We start from the raw sequence: 20,914 nt of genomic DNA on the forward strand, positions 1-20,914 counted from the left end.
AAATTTACAAATTAATGTGTTTACAAATTAATGTTTTTGAAAATGCTTTGATCCTATTAAGATTCTCCCAGAATATATTTTTCTGCTGCCACTAGGGGTTGCTCATCTTCTTCCCTCTGATAAATAGTTTAAAATTATAACTATTTATACTTGAAGCATTTGACTTTCTTTCTTGAAATTTCAAGCTTTGGACTCTGATTAGAAAAATAGTCAAGAAAACTATCGTCATTGTTCTAAAGCCTGAGTTTGGAAGCTTAATTCTTGGATTGGGCTAGTGTGTATGTGTGCTGTGACTTTCTGTGATGTGATGCAGTATTTATAATACTCTTACTAAGGTTACTGACATGAATAGTCTTCAGTGGTCTTGTTGCTGTCTGTTGTCCAAAGTCATTTCAGCAGCGCTTGCCTTTCTGAAACAAACGTCGAAGTATTTCAATGTGGGCATGCTTTGCAGTCTAACCATCCATTGAGGTCCTTTAACCTCTCTTGGGTTCTGTTTTTACAGGCCTACCAGGATTATAAAGATTCCTAAAATTCCTTTCTCTCCTACAGAGCAATAAAGTTCTATGTAGACCTCACCCATAGATTTGGTGTGTTCCCTGCTTTCCAACCTTAAAGATTTGTGTAGTTTCAGCAGTAAACCAAGGTTTTCAGTGACCCTTTTACCATTCTCCAAAATTACTTTGCTTAAAATATTGAGAGCAATAGATTTTATTTTGTACAACAGTTGCATCTGAGTCAGTACATCAAATTATTATGCCCATAAATAAACTCCACTTCGAAGAAATTAACGTTGTTAACTTCATTCTCGATCAAAGGGGTTTTTTTGCACAGTTCTTTCCTGTTTGTATTGCAGGCATAAATAAAATCTTTAAGGTGGAGCTGGTAGCACTGTCTTTAGCTAAAGCTGCATGCAGCTTTTGACCAAAAGACATTACCCACAATTGCATATCATTTTGCCAAATGTTATGTGTTGAAATTTTCTATTTCTGGCACCTGCCTGGAGCTAAATAATGAAAATTCCCATTAAAATGGCTCAACTATGTCAAGGAATAATATTATTCATATAACTTTTTGTCTTTTTCTTTCCATCATATTGTCAACTCAGTGCCCATATGAAACTGTTTTGGTCAATACAATACTTTTATGCTCTTCCAGAAAAACACATTAGGCTTGAATTAAACTGTTTGATTGACTTCACATTTTATCTCTATTGTTTCATTTTTTTAAACAAAATAGTTGGAAGTAAGAGCAAATTCACAGACAAAATAGCTATAGATTACAACATGGAGACAGTATTTTCCTCTTCCCTCCTCTGCATAACCATAATTAGATTATTCAAGTGGTATCTGTGAAATCCAAATTTAAATCCTTTTTCTGATTGATTTGAAACAGGAATTTTACTTTGGCTGTCCTTTTGTTTTAAAGCATATTGTGCATCAATCAAAGTACTTATTATTGTTATTTCTGTGGTTCCCCTTGCCATAAAGTACTTCACTGTTTATAGAAGCAGGGGCACAGGTATCATTTCTTAGAAACTGCAACCCAACCCAAGGGGTTGGAGGGTTTTTCTTGTATTATCTCTAATATAATAACATTTTGTAGCCTGTTATAGGGTGTGTGATTATATATTCTATGTATAGGGTAAGTAGGCATCTGGGAAAATACTGAAGAATACTGAAGAATATTTCTTAAGTGATGTTACACTGAGTGAAAGCAGCAGATACTGCAAACACGTAGGTATGGACGTTGCCTTAGTTGCATGAATGAGTGGCCAGTGTGACTGTTAGCTCTTTGTATTACTGGGCTTCTGAGTATGGACTGTGTCTATGAAATGGAAATGTGTCAGGTATCTTGCAGAAAAACTGAATTAATTTTCAAGTGCATTCCTATTATGACTGGAATGAGTTAAACAAAGGTTCCTTTTGCAGAATGCATTGTATCATTCTAGCTCTTCAGAGGCATAAATGAGACCAGCATGGAAAAAAGGAGTGCCAGTATATGAAAGCTCTCCCAGGAGTCAAGAAATTTTAGAATGGTCAGGGCTAGTTATTGGGAAAACAGATTTCTAAGGGGAGGGCATAAAATAAAATGGGATTTGAACTGAATTCAGATTTGATTTTGAGAAGACCATTCAGGGACTGGAAATGCGTTTCTGTGGTCACCTTAAACCAAAAAAAAATCTGGTCATCTTTGACTTTTAACTGTGAATGTTAACATCTTTTATGTTGATCACTTGAATTTTATGACAAACTCAAGTGACTTCCTTACTGCTTTTCCTTTTAGCAAGATCAGGGAGCCTCAACTTTTGTTGGCTTTCAACCAGTATTGCAACATACCACTATCATCCACATTATTTCACTAATCCAAAGCAACTTCACATTTGCTATAAGGGTTACTAATCACATTGAAATTTATCTCCAGACTAATTTATTTTCCTTATTTTAATACTCAGACTTGCTTTTGTTATGTATTCCTCAGAGTAGTCTTTTTTAAAGTAAATTAGCATTTTATTCCAAGACTGTGCTGAAGAAAATGACATTACAAACTTTGTGTCTGACAATCTGGATGTTCATTTATTTGAAGAGCACTTTGCGTCAATTCAGAGCCCCACTTTAGCAGAAGATCATATAGAATTGAAGCAGAAACAGCATTGACAGTACAAAAGATTTTGTTTTACAGGTGGATGAATATGTTAATAAGACTTTTCTTGTGAAAACATAACAATTGTTACATGTACAACATTGGTCACAAAGCACAGAAAAAGGGAAATTGAGAACTGTCATCTAATACATACCTGTTCCTCCCTTATAAGCATATACTTTTTCATAAGAACTGCCATACATATTACCATGCTTCCATTTTTGTTTTTATATTCATAAACATATATCCATATATATATGTATGTATATATGAAATAACTAATATAGCTATGCACTAGATTATTTCTCCATTTCTTCAGAGCTGTTTTTGAAGTGACTTGTTTTATTGGAACAGAATAAAATGTTCATAAATGCAGCTAAAGGGAAGGAAAAGAGGGAAAAAACAACAGTATATGATCTCTTATTTACTGTGGTTATGGTAATAATAAAATGTTTGCTTGCAGAAAGGGAATGGAAAATAATAAAGTTTCTGCATACTGATCTGCCAGAATTTTATATTATGATAACTTGGTCTTGTCAGAGAGAGTATATACCAATGTCTCAAGGGGAAGTTGGGAAATCTATTGCTTTCTCACCAAGATTAAAGTATCTCTGTCTGGAGTAATTCTGCCCTTTGAAGATGTCAGAGCTGTATTTTGTTTTGTTTTAAGAGATAAACCTCTTTTTGTGAAGTGGAAAGCAAAATAAAATTTAACTATTTTTCTTCAAGTATTCCTCTTCTGTCCTAGTAGGCTCATGGTGGCTGGGGAACAGAAACATAGTCACCTCTTTCAATTTTATGCAGTATTAATTCTTATCAATCCCCAGCAGTGCTTCTGTAGGACTTTGCAGCTTGATCTTTGCTGTGCAGTTAATGCCTGATACTGGCACATCTCTGTAAAGAAGTATGGCTCACCAACTGGGAAACCGAGCATTAATCCAGACTCTCAGAATTCGGACAGGAACAGGCAGGGAACATCTGGGACCCAGGAAACTCACAGATGTTGTAACAACCAACTTAATTATGCTTTCAAATAGTGGCAAGAAAAGCATATGAATATCAGCTTTACATTCAGTAGGTTTTTAGGGGAAGGTGGATGTAGTAGATGTATGTATAAATCAAAAAAAAAAAAAAAAAGAAAAAAAAAAAAAGCAGGTAGGAAATAGGAAACATCTAAGAACTAGGAAAGACAAGGGACACCTCCATAGCTTCTTTGGTGGGTTTGGTGGAATGTTCTGGGTCTGTTGTCTAACAGAGGAACTAAAATCCTGCCTCAATAGGATTTGCTTTCTTGGCTTGGCCCAAATCATCTGAGAAATCAGCATTGTGTAGTGCCTGAATTGTATGTGTTTACCAAGCATGCATAGACAATAGTTTGCAAGTTTTCTAATGGACATTCCCATTCCAAAGACGGTGAACTCAAAACCAGTAAAAGTGTTTAGGTACCTCACTGGCTTTGAAAGGTAGCCTTGTGTCTTTATGAACATCGGTGTCTTTTACTCCACAACAAAAGTGAGAGAGAGCATTATTTGCATATAACACACAAAGAACTCCTGTAAATAAACTAAAAATCAAAATCAAAATTCTCAAAATTAGCAAATAGTGTGAGAAGACAGGAGCCTGGGTTTTCAGAACAGGTAGCATTTTTACAGCATTTGTCGTCAGAAGAGTGTTCTCATTCATTTCTTGGAATTGTGAACAGTCAGCACTTCTGCAGAAAATGTCAAATACGTATATGGCAGCTCTTCGGTGTAATGGAGCTCTGACAGAGTCCGTTGGCAGAAAATTCTCTTGTCAGTTTCTCTTAATATTATACTTATTGCAATGTTATTCTTTCATTTGCCTCATGAAAGGTTTTTTAGGCTTATGTTTTCTCTTTGTTTGAGTGCTTTGCTGAAATGAAATGGCTTAACACAGCTGTTCTAAGTCTTAAGACATGTAAGCGACCTCTTTAACTCCTCAGAAATATTCCCTCTCCCAAAGTACCAAGTATGTGGACAGGCTGGGTTTAGACTTTGTGTATTAGGGACATAAGAAAATGAAGGCAACAGGCAATACAATAAATCGTATTTATGTAACAGAAAAGATATGCAAATCTAGAAAATAAAGGCATAATACACTCTATGAATATTTTTGCTGCCTTATCACCCTATAATATTCCCAAAGATCAAAACAAATGATTGGGATATCCAGGTTTATTTCCCTGACACTATTGACCACTAAAGGAATGAATAATTGCTGAATGCTTTTTGAGGTCTTTATGCATAGTACTCTTTATGCGTTTTTAGAAGAAAATGTGACATTCACTTCCATTACAAAGTCCACTAGAAAAGCAAAATAAAACATGTAAATATTTAATGAGAATGATAAGCCGCCTTCATGTGTGAAATGATTAAATTGCATGCTACAACAAAATAAATGTATGTGAGCTAAATTTGCATGAACTAAGTAAAAGTGATTATGCATTTAAATGAGGACACCTTTATTCTTTCATTTCAAACTTATTTCTGGAGGTTGCCTCACCTGAAATCTTTTGTCCCCATGAGGTTCTGTTGTACCAGGACAGTAACATTACATATAATGTGGGATTAAATCTGTTTTCAACTTTTGAACCAAAAATATTTGAATTGTTTTGATTTTAATTTTTAAAAGTTGCAGCTTTTCTTGCATTCTACAAAGCAGTTTTAAGCTAACCTGCTATAGAAGCAGGGTTGTTTTTTTAAGTCAACCATTACATTTTTTCCCCTATATTTAACCTAGTCATTTTAGAAGTGCATGGTTAGCCATACAGGTGCAGTCTCCAGTTCAGACGAGAAGTAAGCCAGACACCTCTGCTTTCTTTTTACTGATGGTTTGCTTTGATTTGTTTTGTTTTTCCCATTTGAAAATTTCAGAGTTAGTTCTTAAATTTGGCCTGGTACAGAAACCTACGAGCATATGCCTTTTCCTTGTTTGGTTAAGTTCAAGCAGAGGTTAACAATACAATTTAGCCAAACATAAGGTTAATAAATAACTAACAATGCATTATTTATTCTTTTCTATTAGAAAGACACCAGTTTGTATAGCTTTAATTTAAAAACGTTCCCTAAAGGGATCTTTCTCTACACTTGGTTCTTTGTTCTTGTATTTAGTTTCTTTATCTCAGATCATAACTATAATAGAAGACTGTACCAACCTCTCAACATTTAGGGCAAGATAAGGTTTAATTCAATCATAAAAAGTCTTTCAGGACCCACTCAGATTTTTATTTTGCAATTTAAAATATTTGTACAGCTATAAACTATGCAATATTATGGTATTTTTTTGTTAGAATAAACAGTTTTACTACAAAAATATGTTCTTATTCTCTAATTTTATGCACACTTTATTAAGTTTTCAAAATGCTAATTCTATTCTAATTTCCAGAGGGATGCATAATAACTCACCTAGGTGAACAGATTTTGCCACTTGAAACCTTTCTCTTTTAAAGCCAAAAAAATGGCATTGCTTTATGCCTAAGGCAGTTCCCCTTAGTTTTTCATCACAATTTTCTCCAATGCATAGAGTAAAATTTAGCAGCTCAGTTATATGTAAGTGGATTTAATAGCACGTAGAGAGAAGAATACTGGAATGTGAAAGCAGATAATAGGCATGTATTCCTTGACATTTATGTGCATTTTCAAATCTTGTACTTAATAAAATATGTATTTTCAACCATGTCAGGCATCTGAGTGTCTAGATGGAGAAGTATTAGTGAAGAAAATACCTGCGTAGCACATAAAGTCACCCCACTGGCAATTTGGATGGTGCCTGTTGCTCTTATTCATCACTGCATTATGATGAGGAGGTTGGGGGAGGGCATGGAATCCCCTATACCCTTGATAAGTCCTGATCGAGCAAATGATATTTTCCACTTTCTGAAAGATGAGAAGAGGGAGTTAAGGAGTGTGAGTATGACAGCTGTCGCATTTGCCATGACAACATTTAAATGCGCCTTACTTGTGGAGCTCTGTATGAAACAAACAAACAAACAAACATATTTGGTCTAGTGTTGTGGAATAATTCTAGTTTGGAGAAGAATTAATATTGAATCTGCATTTTCATGGATTCTCTTTTGTTTTGTAAACTCCATTTCATGTTAGAGTACAAGAATCACAGTTCTTTCCTCTGAATTTGATCCCGAAAGCAGATCATTTTCTTTTGCAATTAAACACAGGTAAATTTTGACTTGATGAAAACATTAATAATGCTATGACCCCAAGTCACAAAAACATTGGGCCAATATTAATTGTATTTTAGCCTAAGCTGTAGTGTTAAAATGAAAAACTAGTATCAGTGAAGAAAAAAAAATCTGATAAATTTAACAGTCTGGTTTTATGTCTGTATTTCAGAATTTTCAAGAATTTGAGAAAACAGATGATTCAGGAAGTTTATCAAGTCTTGACAGTCTTGAGGCTGGGGAACAAAATGGAACTTGCAGACCACCAAGTGAATCACCTTTGACTATGCAATGTGACTGTGCCCAGTATAATCCTGGAAAATCACAGACCAGGAGCAATTATTTGATTTATACAAATGAAAACACTTCTAAAAACATACATCTAAATAATTGTCAGAGAAATTTAGATTCACAAAACAGCCACAACAACTTACGTGTTCATGATCTTTTAGCTAAACATAATTTTCTAACTCTTGCTGAAGACGTAAATAGTTTAGAAGAGGAGTTACCTGTTTCTCACAGATCTGAAGAAAATGCTGTAGAGTTCTTTACTTCTGGTAATCAAGAAAGCTCTGTAAATAAAGCATTTACTTTTCTGAAAAATATAAAAGAAGAAAGAAAGAATCCATCTTCTGGAACGGCCAGCACATTGGCCACTGGTCATCCTGCTTTCAGTCCTTGCAAAGCCTGGGCCAGCCCTGCTTCTATTCCAGGAGAAAGAATTCAGGATCTGATGCAAGAACAGAGCTTTAAAATGACCCCACAAAATAGAAGTAAATCTGTGCAAACCTTCAGTGAACCTATTGCAACATCTGGAATCTTATTTCCTAATCAGAGGTGTTCCACTGGCGTTCCCAGCACAGCTGATACGTTGCCAAAGGACAAAAACATTAGTAAAGATTTTTTTAAAAATACTTTGGGAAAAGTGATTGAAACAAAAGGAGAAAGCATTAGATGTGTTGATGACCTTGACCAAGGATCATCTTTATTTCAGGATGCTTTAGTTCTGTGCAATATTAAGCAACAGAATAACAAGGAGAAAGAAAAGGCAAATGTGGTTGAAACTATGTCACTGGTGTCTGATACAGAATTCAGTTTTGGCATCCCTGCAGAGCACAAAACCCTGAAAAACAATATTTATGACAGAAAAAGAGCAAAACTATTCAGAAGTATCTTAAAGAAGGAATCTAAATATGAACCCAGTCATTTCAAAGCTGTGGTTATGAACCATGGGATCAGTTTTGGAACTCGACCTGTGTCTTCTATCAGAGACAGTTTGGAACTGGCAAAAATGAAAAAGAAAAGTGCAGAAAATGAAAAAAACAATAGGAAAATAAGATGGTGTGATCAGATTAACAAGATAATAATGGAAAATAATGAAAAACGCTATGAAAAAAATACCAGTGAAATATCTTCTGCACAGCTGCAATGTCTTCAAAATGCAAGTGATGCTCCTTGGACTAATTTAAATATGGTTGTTCACCCTTCAAACACTAGGTTCACAAGAAATCACCAGGAAAATTCTCATATATCAAAACCAAATGTTAATTCTGGAACATCAAATAAAGAATGCGTGTCTCTCAATACGTTTATGTCTACTGGATCCTCTTTTGCTAAAAAAGCTTGGATGGTATCAAAAGATGAAGAAAGCAAACCCCCGGAATGTAATAACAAATCTAAAATTCATAAAGGTAATCAACATGAAAATAAGCCAAAAATAACCAGAAGACCAAGACCTATAGGAGCCCAGCTGGGTTTTATGCTGAAGAACAGAAAAGGCACTCTGGTCCAACCGCAGTCAGCCTCTGAAGCCAACACAGTTCCAGCAGCTCGAGGCAGGGTGCTGGTACCTCACCCACCATCCGCACCTACAACAGGAAACACAAGTGGCAAAACCATGGTCAGCCTGGGGTTTCAGCCACGGCCTTCCTCTGGTCTTCAATCTGCCACTACAAATGGTAATTATTTCAATGAAAGGCATGTTTTGTTAGCAGATCAAGCTTTAACGAGGAGAACTAGAGCACACAGAGAGAACATTACCTGTAGTTCTGACTTGGCCACACCTTGCTGCAGCACGTCCAGATACGAACCTTTGGCAAAAAAATACTTGTTCTGTAAATAGTGGTCAGACAAGTGCTTGTCAAGATCATTCAGTAACCTGCACTGAAAGAAGATCTGTTAATGCAGAAAATGGATTACATCCTGATCATATCCCAACAGCTGAAAAAAACAAGATGTGCATGGAAAGGAGTGCATGCTGCCCTAGCTCCAAAGGACTCTGCTGGTGGTTTAGAGTCATATGTCTGGGCTTTTGGGGTGGGGGACATTCATAAGAACATACTTTTAAATTACATCACAAATTTGTTTTCAGTTAAAACCTTCAGCCTTTCATCCATTCACACAATACTTGGTTTTAACAAGTTTTCAGCAGTTGTAATTATCATTTCTATTCTAGTGGTGCCCAGAGGCCTCTCAAATGCGGATCCCCATTTTTATAAGCTCTCTACAATATTAAATGAAAAGGAAGTGCTTTCCCTGAGATTATATACCTGACTAATGAGCAGATGTGACAGGTGGTCTAAATAATGATATAAGAGGAAGTGAGTTTATATGAGCAATTTTTACAAGGTAACTGGGAGTCATAGCTTGTTATCCAAGTCACTGCCACCTGAAAGTGAAAGAAATGTAGATCTACCATGTTTTTAAAATGCTGACACTGCAAATGCCTAAAATTATTGTCTTAGTCTCATTAATACAATTAATACTCAAAAAAGATTTAAACAATTAAAAACTTCTACTAGACAAATTTGCTGTTCTTCAAAATGTCTGATTTGTAAAGATCTTTAAGATACAAATTTTTAAATTTTAAGAAATCTCAGGGATTTTTCAGAAATTTCTTGCAATTTATTCGAAAATAACCTTAGGAGCAATACAATGCAGAGGGTGTTTGGTAAGGTAAGAGAAAAGATGTGTAAGAAATTTGGAGAGAATAAATTTTAATCTATGGGGTTTACATTTCAAAATGTTTCATACTTTTTGATTTAGCTTTTTTCTCCTCTGCAACCCAGCTATATGCTGTACTTTCAGGCAGTGATGGCATCCTTCTGCTGGTACTTTCTATATTATATGCTGCTTTGCTTTCTCTTGAGGGCTGCAGCTGGAAGCAGAGCTCCTGAAACCAAGCTGTGCTGCAGGTACACACAGCGCTCCAACCTGCTGACTGAGCTATCATCAGCCATGCAGCTCAAAGAGATTTTCTAGCAAAATAAGACATTCTGGTAACTTGAAAAAAAAAAAAAAAAAAAAAAAAAAAAAAAAAAAAAAGTTTCTCATTTTATCTACACAAAATTCATAGTTTTAATGATGGGAGCAGAGCTAGATGATTATTCTTGGCCTGAAGGAGGTGGACAAAATGAGAAATTTTTTCTGTTTCTCCATTCCAGTTCAAAGGCAAACAGATGAGCTTAAGATATGTGTGATTTAAGTTAGCCTATTTGATTTTACATTGGAAATGAATGAAGTCTGCCATTACCATAAGTGGCCTCCAGCAGAGCTACTTGCCTATTGATACCCTTATTTGCACATCAGATCAGTGAACAGGCCCCAGTGTCATAGAGCTGCAGCTCTTTTAGAGGAAGAGCTGAGCAACCTCATTTTAAAATTGGGGTGGGTGGCCCTCAGTATCTGCCTACATTTTGTGCTTGGAAAGTCTTCTTTATTTTAAATACTCTAGATAAGTCTTAATGGGTGGCTAGTATTTGTTCTATTGCCTGCAAACGCATATATATCACCATGATCTTTGTTTTGAAGGGCTTGATAGAGAGACTGAGTACTGTGTTGTTCTTGAGTAAATTATCTGCTGTGGCACTATCACAGGGCTCAGTAAGGTCTGTGAGAAAATGTGATCTGCACTGTGTGGCCAAATGTGTGCTACGGAAAGTGAGAATAAGCTGAAGAAACAAAATTGTCGTAAACGAGGACCGTCCTCTAACTGGGGTTCCAGGCTTGAAATTGTGTATTGTCTGGCTGACACAAGCTATCCTCTGTTGCTGGATAGTAGAATTATTTTAACTTCTTTGGTGTTCAGCCAGTAAAATGCTTTAAAAATGTGTTTAACATTCAGCCTGAGACAAATTGTGCCTCGTGGGCACAGAACAGGACACGGTATAGTGATGGGATTCAGTAGGTCAGGTTAGTGGTTGGACTTGATGATCTTGAAGGTCTTTTCCAGCCTAAATAATTCTGTGATTGTGTGATAAACACGGGACTAATTCACATGCTTGGAGTTAAATAGACATATCTCAGTACCTCATGCCCTTAAACACGCTATTGCTTGTTATATTTTGTATTAAATTTCCCAAAGGAGTCTTTCCTAGTCATAGATCTAATCTTGCAAACTGATTCAATTAAATGTTGATGTATCAATAGAGTAACTTTGGAATTTATTTTTCAGAGAAAGGTTATGTGATTACTAATATAAGACAGGGTTTCTTCTTTGATTCTTTCCAAATTTCAATATTACAGAGTCACATTTCTCTTTCTTTTCAGGTGCTATTCAGCATCATGTGTCACATTACAATAATTCACATATAACTAAATGGCAACCTTTTAAAGCTCCTGTATCCTGTATTACTGCTGGTGAGAGAAGCCAGAAGACTATTTTCAAACCTTCTTCTAGGATGAATGAATTGTTTTCTTTCTCTGCAAACAGTAAGAATTCTGCTTTGTTGAATATCACTATAATAACAAGTAAAGAACTAAAATTCTGTCAAAATCACTAAAAGACTCCTTGGCCTTGTCCTGAAGTTCTACTTATAAAGCTGTACATTAAATTTACATGGTATTACATAAATAAATAGGTGATTTATATTCCCAAGAAGAAATCAAATAACTGTATTTACAAATGAGAATATATCTCCTCGGATATGTAGATCCTGACTTGCAGGTGAAAATAGCGATTTGCATCCTCAGATTGCATGCATGGAATTTTAAAGTAGAACTTAATTTTCATTTTGAAACCTGATGGTTTGATTATGAAAATGTATTGTTACACCAGACAAAACTGAGATAAATTTGAGGTACAATATCTAAGTTAGGCCTCTCTATCTGAGGGAAAATACTATACAGTGCATATAATCCACATCTGGATTTTATAGTCTTATCTAAGATTAAACTAAATATGCCTTAGAAGCACCTGTTTTACTCTTCACCATAGGAAAATAATCTAGAGAGATCTGATGCAAACATCTATAAGATAGACATTTAAACTTTGACAGAGAAATTCATTCACCATTAATAGTTTTTCTTTATCATATTTTTACATGTGTTTATTTTATTTTTGTATGCATCTCACTTAAGGTGTTGTTCCTGTTACAAGACAAAAACAGATTTTTGACAACTGTGAGCATAAACACAGAGCTTTTTCAGAACAGAGAATCCAAACTGTGGCATCTAAAAAGACATCGACTCATCATACACAGGTAAATATTTGATGCTATTAAAAAAAAAAAAAAAAAAAAAAAGCTTATTTTTCCTCAAAATTTAAATAATTTCAGGTGTATCAAAAATGTTCTGTCACAATTTTGAATCAATGTGCTAAGTCAGCTTGCTGTCACTACTAATGAAAATAATTAAATCAACTTCAATACATCTACTGAATTAGTATGCACTAACATTTTTGCACTTGAAACATTTAGTAATATGAAATAATAAATTAAAATGTTCAGGAAGTAGTACAGTAACCTTAAATTACACTTAAAATAGTTTTAAAATATTTTGATAGAATTCGTTACGTGCTGTCCAGCTGAGTCCTATTCAATCTGCATTTGATCCAGCACAAACTATGAATAATACCTACAAGTCTGAAGAAGGTATAGTAACACATCTCACTTCAATTCTTTGTTATTCATAAAGTAGTGACCTAATGTAGGCACTATGTAACATCACTTGTGTCTTTTAGCCTCAGTGATTCTAGTTTGTTGTCTAGACCTATTTTTTTTCACAGAAATGTAAAATACAACATTATATGTTATGAAATTGATGGTTTTATAACTTTTATTCTTTATGCATAAGAACAAATAGTCAAGTTTAATTATGTTCCTCTTTGTATTTAGCTGTATGTATCATACATAACAGTATGATAGGGACAGGTATTGGTTTATTATATATTTGCAAGACTAGTAGAACTTGCTCTGGAACAAGTCATCCCCATTGTAAAACATATTAGTGATCTTAATTATATCATTTTCTAACATATCATGCTTCTTGACTGCCATCTTTTTGATCTTTTAAATGTGAATTTAACACAGACCCATAGTCACAAAAACAAGCAGTATATTTAAATGTCATGAGCTCTTCTCGCTTGAGTTTACCCCTGTAATCTCATCAGTTTCAGAAAGCACTGCTCAGTTTCTTATGGCAGAAAAACTTGCAAGTACACCAGCTGCAGAAGATGAAATCCTGGCAGCTATGGAAGGTATGCAACCAGCGAGACAACCCTTTCTGCTTAACAGGGCTCCATGTCTAGGCATGAGTGCACTTTCCGTAGAAGAAGAGAAGATTTTCCAGTCTCTTGATCGTCTCAATCAAAGGCTACAAAGTAAGTTTGATAATAAATAGGATCCTACATCAAGTGATTAAGTAACTTTATGTTTTGTTGTCTTGGATTAGGTTTGATTAAAAACATTAATCTCATGATAGAAATCTCTTTTCCTCTTATTTTCTTGTTATTATTCTTTACTAACTGTAGCAAACAGTAGATCAAAATCACTAAACCTTCTTATAGTCAACAGAACTAATTTAAAATAATGGTGACTTTTCCTTTGTCAAAAAAAAAAATCAAAATATGATTGGAGGACACCTTCAGAAACTAGTTCAGCCCTTCAGAAACAGTAAACAGAAACAACAGTAGCTGTTGTTTGTAATAGGTGTTTCTTAAAACTGTTCTTTAAACAAGTACAAGCCTCACTTAGGAATCTCTTCTGATGCTTATCCATCCTGTTTTTTTTTCAATTATATTTTGTCAAGAATTACTCTTTATTATATACTTTATATTTTCACATATCTAACCCTTTATAATGAAAAGGTTTTCATTTTCTTTATTCTAGTCTTTTGGAATGTTCCTCTTTTCCATGAATTCTTAAGGATCACAAATGCAATTCTGAGATTGCTGCAGCCAAATCTGAATGTTTGTGTGAATATCACTTGCACAAATACTCTTAAAATGTCAGACTTACCTGAGCATTCTACAACCTGTTCTTTTTGTATACCACCTTTATGCCAGTGTTTCTTATATGAGCTATTTGATCACAATCGACATTTTGTTGAAGAATGTTGAGAAAAAGTCTCTACTTGTTCTTGCTATTTTTTCTCTCCAGTGGTTAAACACTTTCATTGGTCATCCTATTAGAACTAACACACGTAGAATTAATTTACTTTTTAGTCTCTTGCTATTGTATCTTCTGGTTAGTATTTGCTTTGACCTATGTGACGGAATTGCCATGCCTGGAGCTGTTTAAGAGACGTGGGTGTGGTGCTTAGGGACATGGTTTAGTGATGAAATTGGAAGAGTTAGGCTGATGGTTGGAATGGATAATCTTAAGGGTCTTTTCCAACCAAAATTATTCTATGATTCTATAATCATGCAGGTCTTTAATAAAAATTCTCAGTAGTTTTACAGTTTCTGCATTTTGTGTGTTTCATCCTTTCCAAGATAACATTCTCAGACATATGGTTTAATTTTTAGGTAGTCTCCTGTGGAGCCACGAGTTGGATTTGATGATCCTTTTGACCTTATGTCCCTTACAGCTTGGGATATTCTATGATACCATGATACAGTATTGGAAATCAATGGGGGACCTTGTGACTTGGTCCATGTGGTCTGTTCATGGTTTTCCACATATTGGAATAACTTCTGCTTGTCATTTTTGCTTTTTATGGAACTTCTAACTCTGCTGTTTTTTCCTTTCTGCTTGGATTTGTTTCATTTGAAATTTTACTTGCCAATTATTCAAGTTTACAAGAGTCTGTTTTCTTGAAGTCCATTGATTTTATTTTACTGTTCTACTTCCTTTCCTAGTGGACTCCATTACTTCATGGTCAGTTTACCAAAGTTTACCCCGATAGTTCTTGTTGCCTGGAATCATACCAGACCAGGACGTATTTTATGGCATTAAACTCCAACACACTATCCATATGTTTCCACATCAAATGATGGACTGCTTGACTTTGAGGGAAAAAGTTTCAGTTTCCTGTAAATTGCAACAGCAGGATAAAAGAACTTTGCAACCTCTTAGAAACTTTCTGTAACTATAGCTTAAAATTCTTGCTCCCATCTAGCTGTGATTCAAAATTTCCTGACACTGTACCTCATTCCTCTTGCTTCAAGGCAAATGGAAGTAAAGAAGGAGAGGAGTTTTGGTATGATGTGCTCAGGTTAATAAAGTATACATTAGGGAAGAGAAATGCAAGAAAATACAAAAGAAATTACTGTATGAATAACAGAGAAATTAAAAAAAAAAAAAAAATTCATCAAAGAAATTAAAAGCAATAAAGCTGAAGTTTGCCAAGTGTGAAAAAGAACACTGAGGAAACTAAGAAAAGAACATAAGGAATATTAAAGTATAGAAGTCAATGGATTACAAATGAAGTGACTGTGCAAATTAAAATAATACATATATGTATGTATTCTAAATTTAGCTTGCTTAAATATTTTGGAAATTGGTCATAGGAAGTTGTGAAATTTTACAGGTAGACATATGACATGTAAGTACATGGAAGTATGTACCTCTAAGTTAGTAAGTAAAGTGTTATAAGTAAAGTACTTAGATGACATATAAGTACATGGCATTTTGAAATATCTTTATTCACCTTTTTCAGCTTTGTTTTCACACATTACCAAGTTAAGTGCCTGAAACTCTGTAGGTTTGGGTGTGTTTGTTGTTGTTGTTGTTGTTTGTTTGTTTGTTTAATGAATAACAGATAGTCACTAACCAATCTGTCGGTAAGTTTTGTTGCCAGCTTTGACCACCTGACACACTTTTCTAAAGATTTAGATTTCTTTATAGACACAGTAGATTTTTTTTTCCAGATACCTAGCTGAATTTTTTTAAAATACAGATGTGTCATATACTTCAACAGATATCAGTAAAGGAAAAAAGAACAGTTCTATTAAGCTACATTTCCACACTCTTCACAAAGTTTTGTGCTGAATATTTGATTGTGAATCATATTTCTATCCTAGTATTTGGATTAAATAACATTTGTCATATACTTTGATTCTGTTTTTAGATGTTCAAGAAGCCATTACCAGAAACCCATCTGCCTCAGGTGTCTTACAGATAATCACTCCTTTAGTAAGTATATAACTTAAATAAGTTCAGCTTTATTGCTATTCAATTTTATTTCCTACAAATTGACCTACGTTCCTACAAAGTGGCTTATTTTATAGCAAAAATATAATTGAAAATATTTACCTCAATCTGTTTAACTGACTTGCCAGACTTTCAGCTTTCTATTTATGTAAAAAGTAATACATTAATGAACTTTGCATTACTGTAATCGGGCTGTGAGAGTTTATACCCGACTACCCTATCCTCTGGCTTCAGTTTCCCTTTTGAAATCTGAAGACGCTTGAAAAGTCCAAGAAGTTTCAAGAACTTCTCAGGAATAATAATGTAGCAGGATCCATTTGAACTATATATAACTCATAATTAATTTGTATTTCATAATAATTTTGAGAGGAGAAGGAGAATGATGTGTGGTAGTGCATAAAATAATTGGTAATACAATGAATTCTTACTTGGACCTGCAGATGTAAGTGATAGATATTACCTTTCTTCAGGAAGTGTTTATGTTTTGGTTTATGTATTCTAGATCTTGTCAGTTTGAAACAAAATAATCATGACACCTGCCATATAAAGAACTGAATAGGTAAATAAGTGCACAATGTGCAAAATTTACATTTACATTTTACAATTTACATTATCAGTTTGTAATTCAGAAGTTAGTATTTATGTTTCTGTAATATCAATCTCCTCCTTTAATGTATATTTGTTAGGAAAAGTATATTGTATATTTTGAAGCTAGTGTATATTAATGTTTATTAACTTAGGAAAAAAATACAGCCAGATGACTATATACTTCATATACTTTTTGTACTTGTACTTACCTTCACATACTTCATACTTGACTGGATATACTCTAGAGTTTATAAGCTCTCTAACAAAAATGTTATAGAAAATACTTTTTACTCAGAAGTCTTTTGCCACTTACTGAGTTTGAAACTAGAAGGAAAAAAAAAAAAAACAGAACATTTTTGAGGCCCCTAAATTCAACGTGGTTGCCTAGATTTTAAGTGGAATTGTGTAAAGCACAATGTTATCTCTGTTCATGTGGGCCTCAGTATGTGTGGCCTAGAACCTCAGTGTTGTTTCCTCTGCCTCCTATCTTAAGAATTTAATTCCTAATGGACAACAACATTAAAAATGCTATTTTTCAGCAATTAGTATAGCAATAAAATTACCTTTATTGCATCTAACTGTCTTTTACTATAGCATTTTTGAACCTGTGGGTTTCTCTGGGGATTTCTTCATAGCTCATTCTACTTTAAAAAGAAAAAAAATAGCTGCTGTCCCCACCAATGCAAGTTTCTGTCATCCAGTAGTCAGTCCTTTTGGTCAGCTGATCATGAATGAACAAACATTTCTTCCACTAATCCTTCATCTACAGCATTTTTATTGCATGAATAAAATAAAAACACTAGTCTCTGTAAGTTCACTAATGGGCATTTAAGAGCTTTTTTTCCATATGGTTATATACTTGATCATTTAAACAGGAGTGTGTACATGTAGATACAGATCCAGATCTCAGGCACTGGCTTGGAATTTTTCTCAATGATGAGTGAACAACTGTTGTGCAAGTTCCCAGCTGCAGAAAAAGAGCAGAAAACTGAGGTTAAATTCTTATGCTATGGGATGAGATGAAAAGTCTTAATTTTTACTTCACAGGGAGGGCCACCTGCTTCAGCTCTTCTAATTTCAGAGCATCCAAATAAAGCATGTGTATTCACTCAGTAATTCATATGAATGACATCGTGCCCTGTAATACCAACCTCTAAATCCAGATGAAGTTGCACAGTTGTTCATATATAACGGAAAAGAGGTCACATCAATATCATCAAATGATGGTTCTTAAATGTTACACATAATTGCATTTCTGGTTTTGCACATATACATCTCATTATTCTCCATTTTATTATAGAGTATTCAGCAATGTATATCCTCCCCTTTGGTGAATACTACAGTAACCACCCAGCAGTACCAGAATGCATCAGCTAGCAATCAGTTGCAATTGCACAGGAAATACTGATATTCTCCTTAAAAAGCTGCTCCAGTATATTGCAGCATTATGTACTTTTTATGTGTGTATTATTTGACACTATAAAATTAGCCATAAAATAAAGATGAAAGCAGTAACTCGAGTAATGAATGTCAATTGGCTGTTAAGCATTTTTAGGATAATTAAGTCTATTTTATTATGCACTTTATTGTAAAACACTGTATATTAAAGCAATGAAAATACCTCACATTTTTAGCATTTATATTGGTAGTGTAAATTTCCTGTACCTGTAATTAAAGTGAAGGAAAAAAAAATTCACTACTTAGATTATGTGTAAACCATTTCTGTGTTTTTTATGATTTGCTAATAGATTCTATTACATTTGTAAATAATGCATTGTAAAAGTGATTTGATTATCAGTAAATAATGCACGGAGTTTCATCTTTTTTCTTTATTATCAATGGCTGTATTGTAAATTATTGCAGACTGTCTGCAGTAATTACTACCTTATTCAGTAGTTACATCTGATGGTGCTGAAACTGACTGCTCCCAGCATCATACTTCTTCTGCTTCTCCTTCATACTTCTACTGCTTCTTCCTGAATTTGTTGGAGGTTCCAGTTCTCCAGCTTTCCTCAACGTTTTTCAACATTTGCACTTAAAAAGCAGTTCTTCCTCAGTTCCTCATGTGAAGGAACCCAGGCTGAAACTGGCAGGAAATTAGAAAGAAAAATTCCTGGGGAAGGACAAATACAACAAAGGGTATGTAGATGCACTTTCACTGAAGCACAATGGGGAAACCTTTATACGTCAATGGCAGTTTTGGGCTAAAATAATTATTCTAGAAACACAACACCATAAGCACTCAGCTAGCTCAACAGCAAAATGTGGTTTTTGTTTTTTCTCATGAGCTTTACTTTGGTAATCCACATTACACAATCGCCACGTAAGGACAGTTACAAGCAATCAAAGTGGGGACAACAGGCCTGGAGAGGAGGACTCCATTCCTGTCTTTAAGATACACAGATGGAGCCAAATAATAACATATTCTGCATAAGCGTATATATATTCCAAGAACATGACTAAATGTCTTTCTGCAGAGCTTGGTGCACTTGCAGTTGTCATTGTAAGTGGTTATTTTGGAGGGCAATTTGGTTTTGACAGTCTTGGACTGACAGTTTATACATTGGTCCTTCAATTTTAAGTTCACCTGTTGTATGACTATTAACATGTCAACAGATTTGTTTTGGTGATAAACCTGTCTGCGTTGTTACACCAGTTCTAGAGCAAAGGCCTTTTGTTAGTTAACTAGCATGACACCTAAATCTGTGACAGTTGATAATTTTTAAGGAGTAGTAACTTTTTAACCTCCTCTCATTTTCTCTTCCTCTGCTGTTTCAGTGCAAAGTAGATAAATATTGCAAAAAGCTGTAGAAGCCATACACAATGCACAGAACCGGTCAACAAATCTAAGCTGGTAACCATCTTCAAGAAACAATAAAAGCAATTCACTAAATCTCTGAATGTATAATTCCCTATTACATATCTGATTTTCCTTTTATTATCTACACAGTAAAAATTGTGGGGTTGGCTTTGGGACATAAGCACTCGTATTTCCATTAGTGCTGCCTAAATGCTACACAGTGTTATTGCCAGCCTTTGTTAGAGTGGGAGCTTAGAAGAGTTGTATTTCAGGAGTGGGCCGAGTGCTCTACCAGTGCAACCACAGAAACACACACTCAGAAGGACATAAGCACTTCTCTGGATAGAACACATCTTCCCAGAAGAAGCAATCAAAAGATATTTGGCAAAAGTATTTTTAAAACTGTTATTCCCAATCCTACCAAGACCATCACACCAGTACCTTTAATTAGTGCTGCCATTGCAACCTGTCAAACGGAGACAAAAGGAAAACAAGTGCCCAACACAGAAATGGAAAGTTTATCAGGAAATTAGGGCTACCTGCTGGGGGGTGATATCAGCCACAATTAAGACCAGTTTGTAGCAAATAGCAGCAGAAATTTTACAAAGGAAGTTTAGGGAAAGATTGTTTTTCTCAAAACAATGTTTTGAAGAATGGAAGGGTGCTAGCTTTCTCCTCTAGCTAGGCACTGCAACATCTTTGGGGGAAAATATCTGATAGACTTGAAAGGGCTGACGTCAGTCTGGAGCCTGTTAAGATAAATTGTACTTAAACACCAAAACTGCAGAAACTCGGAGTCCCCTTCTGATTTCTGTTGCCATCTGCCCTGTCCCCGCTGCCAGTAGGGGGAAGCTGTAGCTGCAGCCCACAAGCCTAAAGGATTGCAATGTGTGTCAGCCCTTATAGGGTCTTTGGTGCTCAAATACATGTTAAATACCCAGCAGAAGACATTCATGTATCTTCAGAGCAAATGAACAAAGGCCTTCTGAGTTTGACTTCAGAATTGGTTTGCACTGAAAAAACTCAGCCCTCACATCTCTGTTTGTATGCAGTATGCTGCAACATTCCAGTACGGTGAGGATTTAATATTTAAATAGTGAGGGGAAGTTTCCCCACAGAGATTAAGAGACGGAAAGCAAATAATCCAAATACCAGAGGCCATGGATCAAAAACAACCCTTGCTAGTCAGCAAGCCAGAATGTCAGCTTAACCAGGTTTCTTCTTCCATTAATTGGTTTAGGTGGCAAAAGCAAAGCCAGAGAGTCAGCTTCCTTTCGTAATTACACAGTGAGATTTTTCAAAGCCAGGTGCCTG

General features: G+C 35.0%; 1 protein-coding gene across 1 annotated transcript in view; it reads left to right on the top strand.

Moving 5' to 3' along the window:
• Positions 1-20,914, top strand: part of CEP126 (centrosomal protein 126) — a gene marked incomplete at both ends in the record, with an annotated part of 42,378 nt that overhangs the window by 19,076 nt on the left and 2,388 nt on the right. The window contains 7 exons of the mRNA XM_082751597.1: positions 7,014-8,883; positions 8,915-9,091; positions 11,390-11,551; positions 12,200-12,321; positions 12,624-12,711; positions 13,230-13,439; positions 16,130-16,194. Of these exons, the coding sequence (XP_082607723.1) occupies positions 7,014-8,883; positions 8,915-9,091; positions 11,390-11,551; positions 12,200-12,321; positions 12,624-12,711; positions 13,230-13,439; positions 16,130-16,194 (2,694 nt within the window). The remainder of the gene's footprint in view (positions 1-7,013; positions 8,884-8,914; positions 9,092-11,389; positions 11,552-12,199; positions 12,322-12,623; positions 12,712-13,229; positions 13,440-16,129; positions 16,195-20,914) is intronic.

Source organism: Aythya marila (assembly GCF_965140915.1).
Source record: "Aythya marila genome assembly, chromosome: 1".
NCBI lineage: Eukaryota > Metazoa > Chordata > Aves > Anseriformes > Anatidae > Aythya > Aythya marila.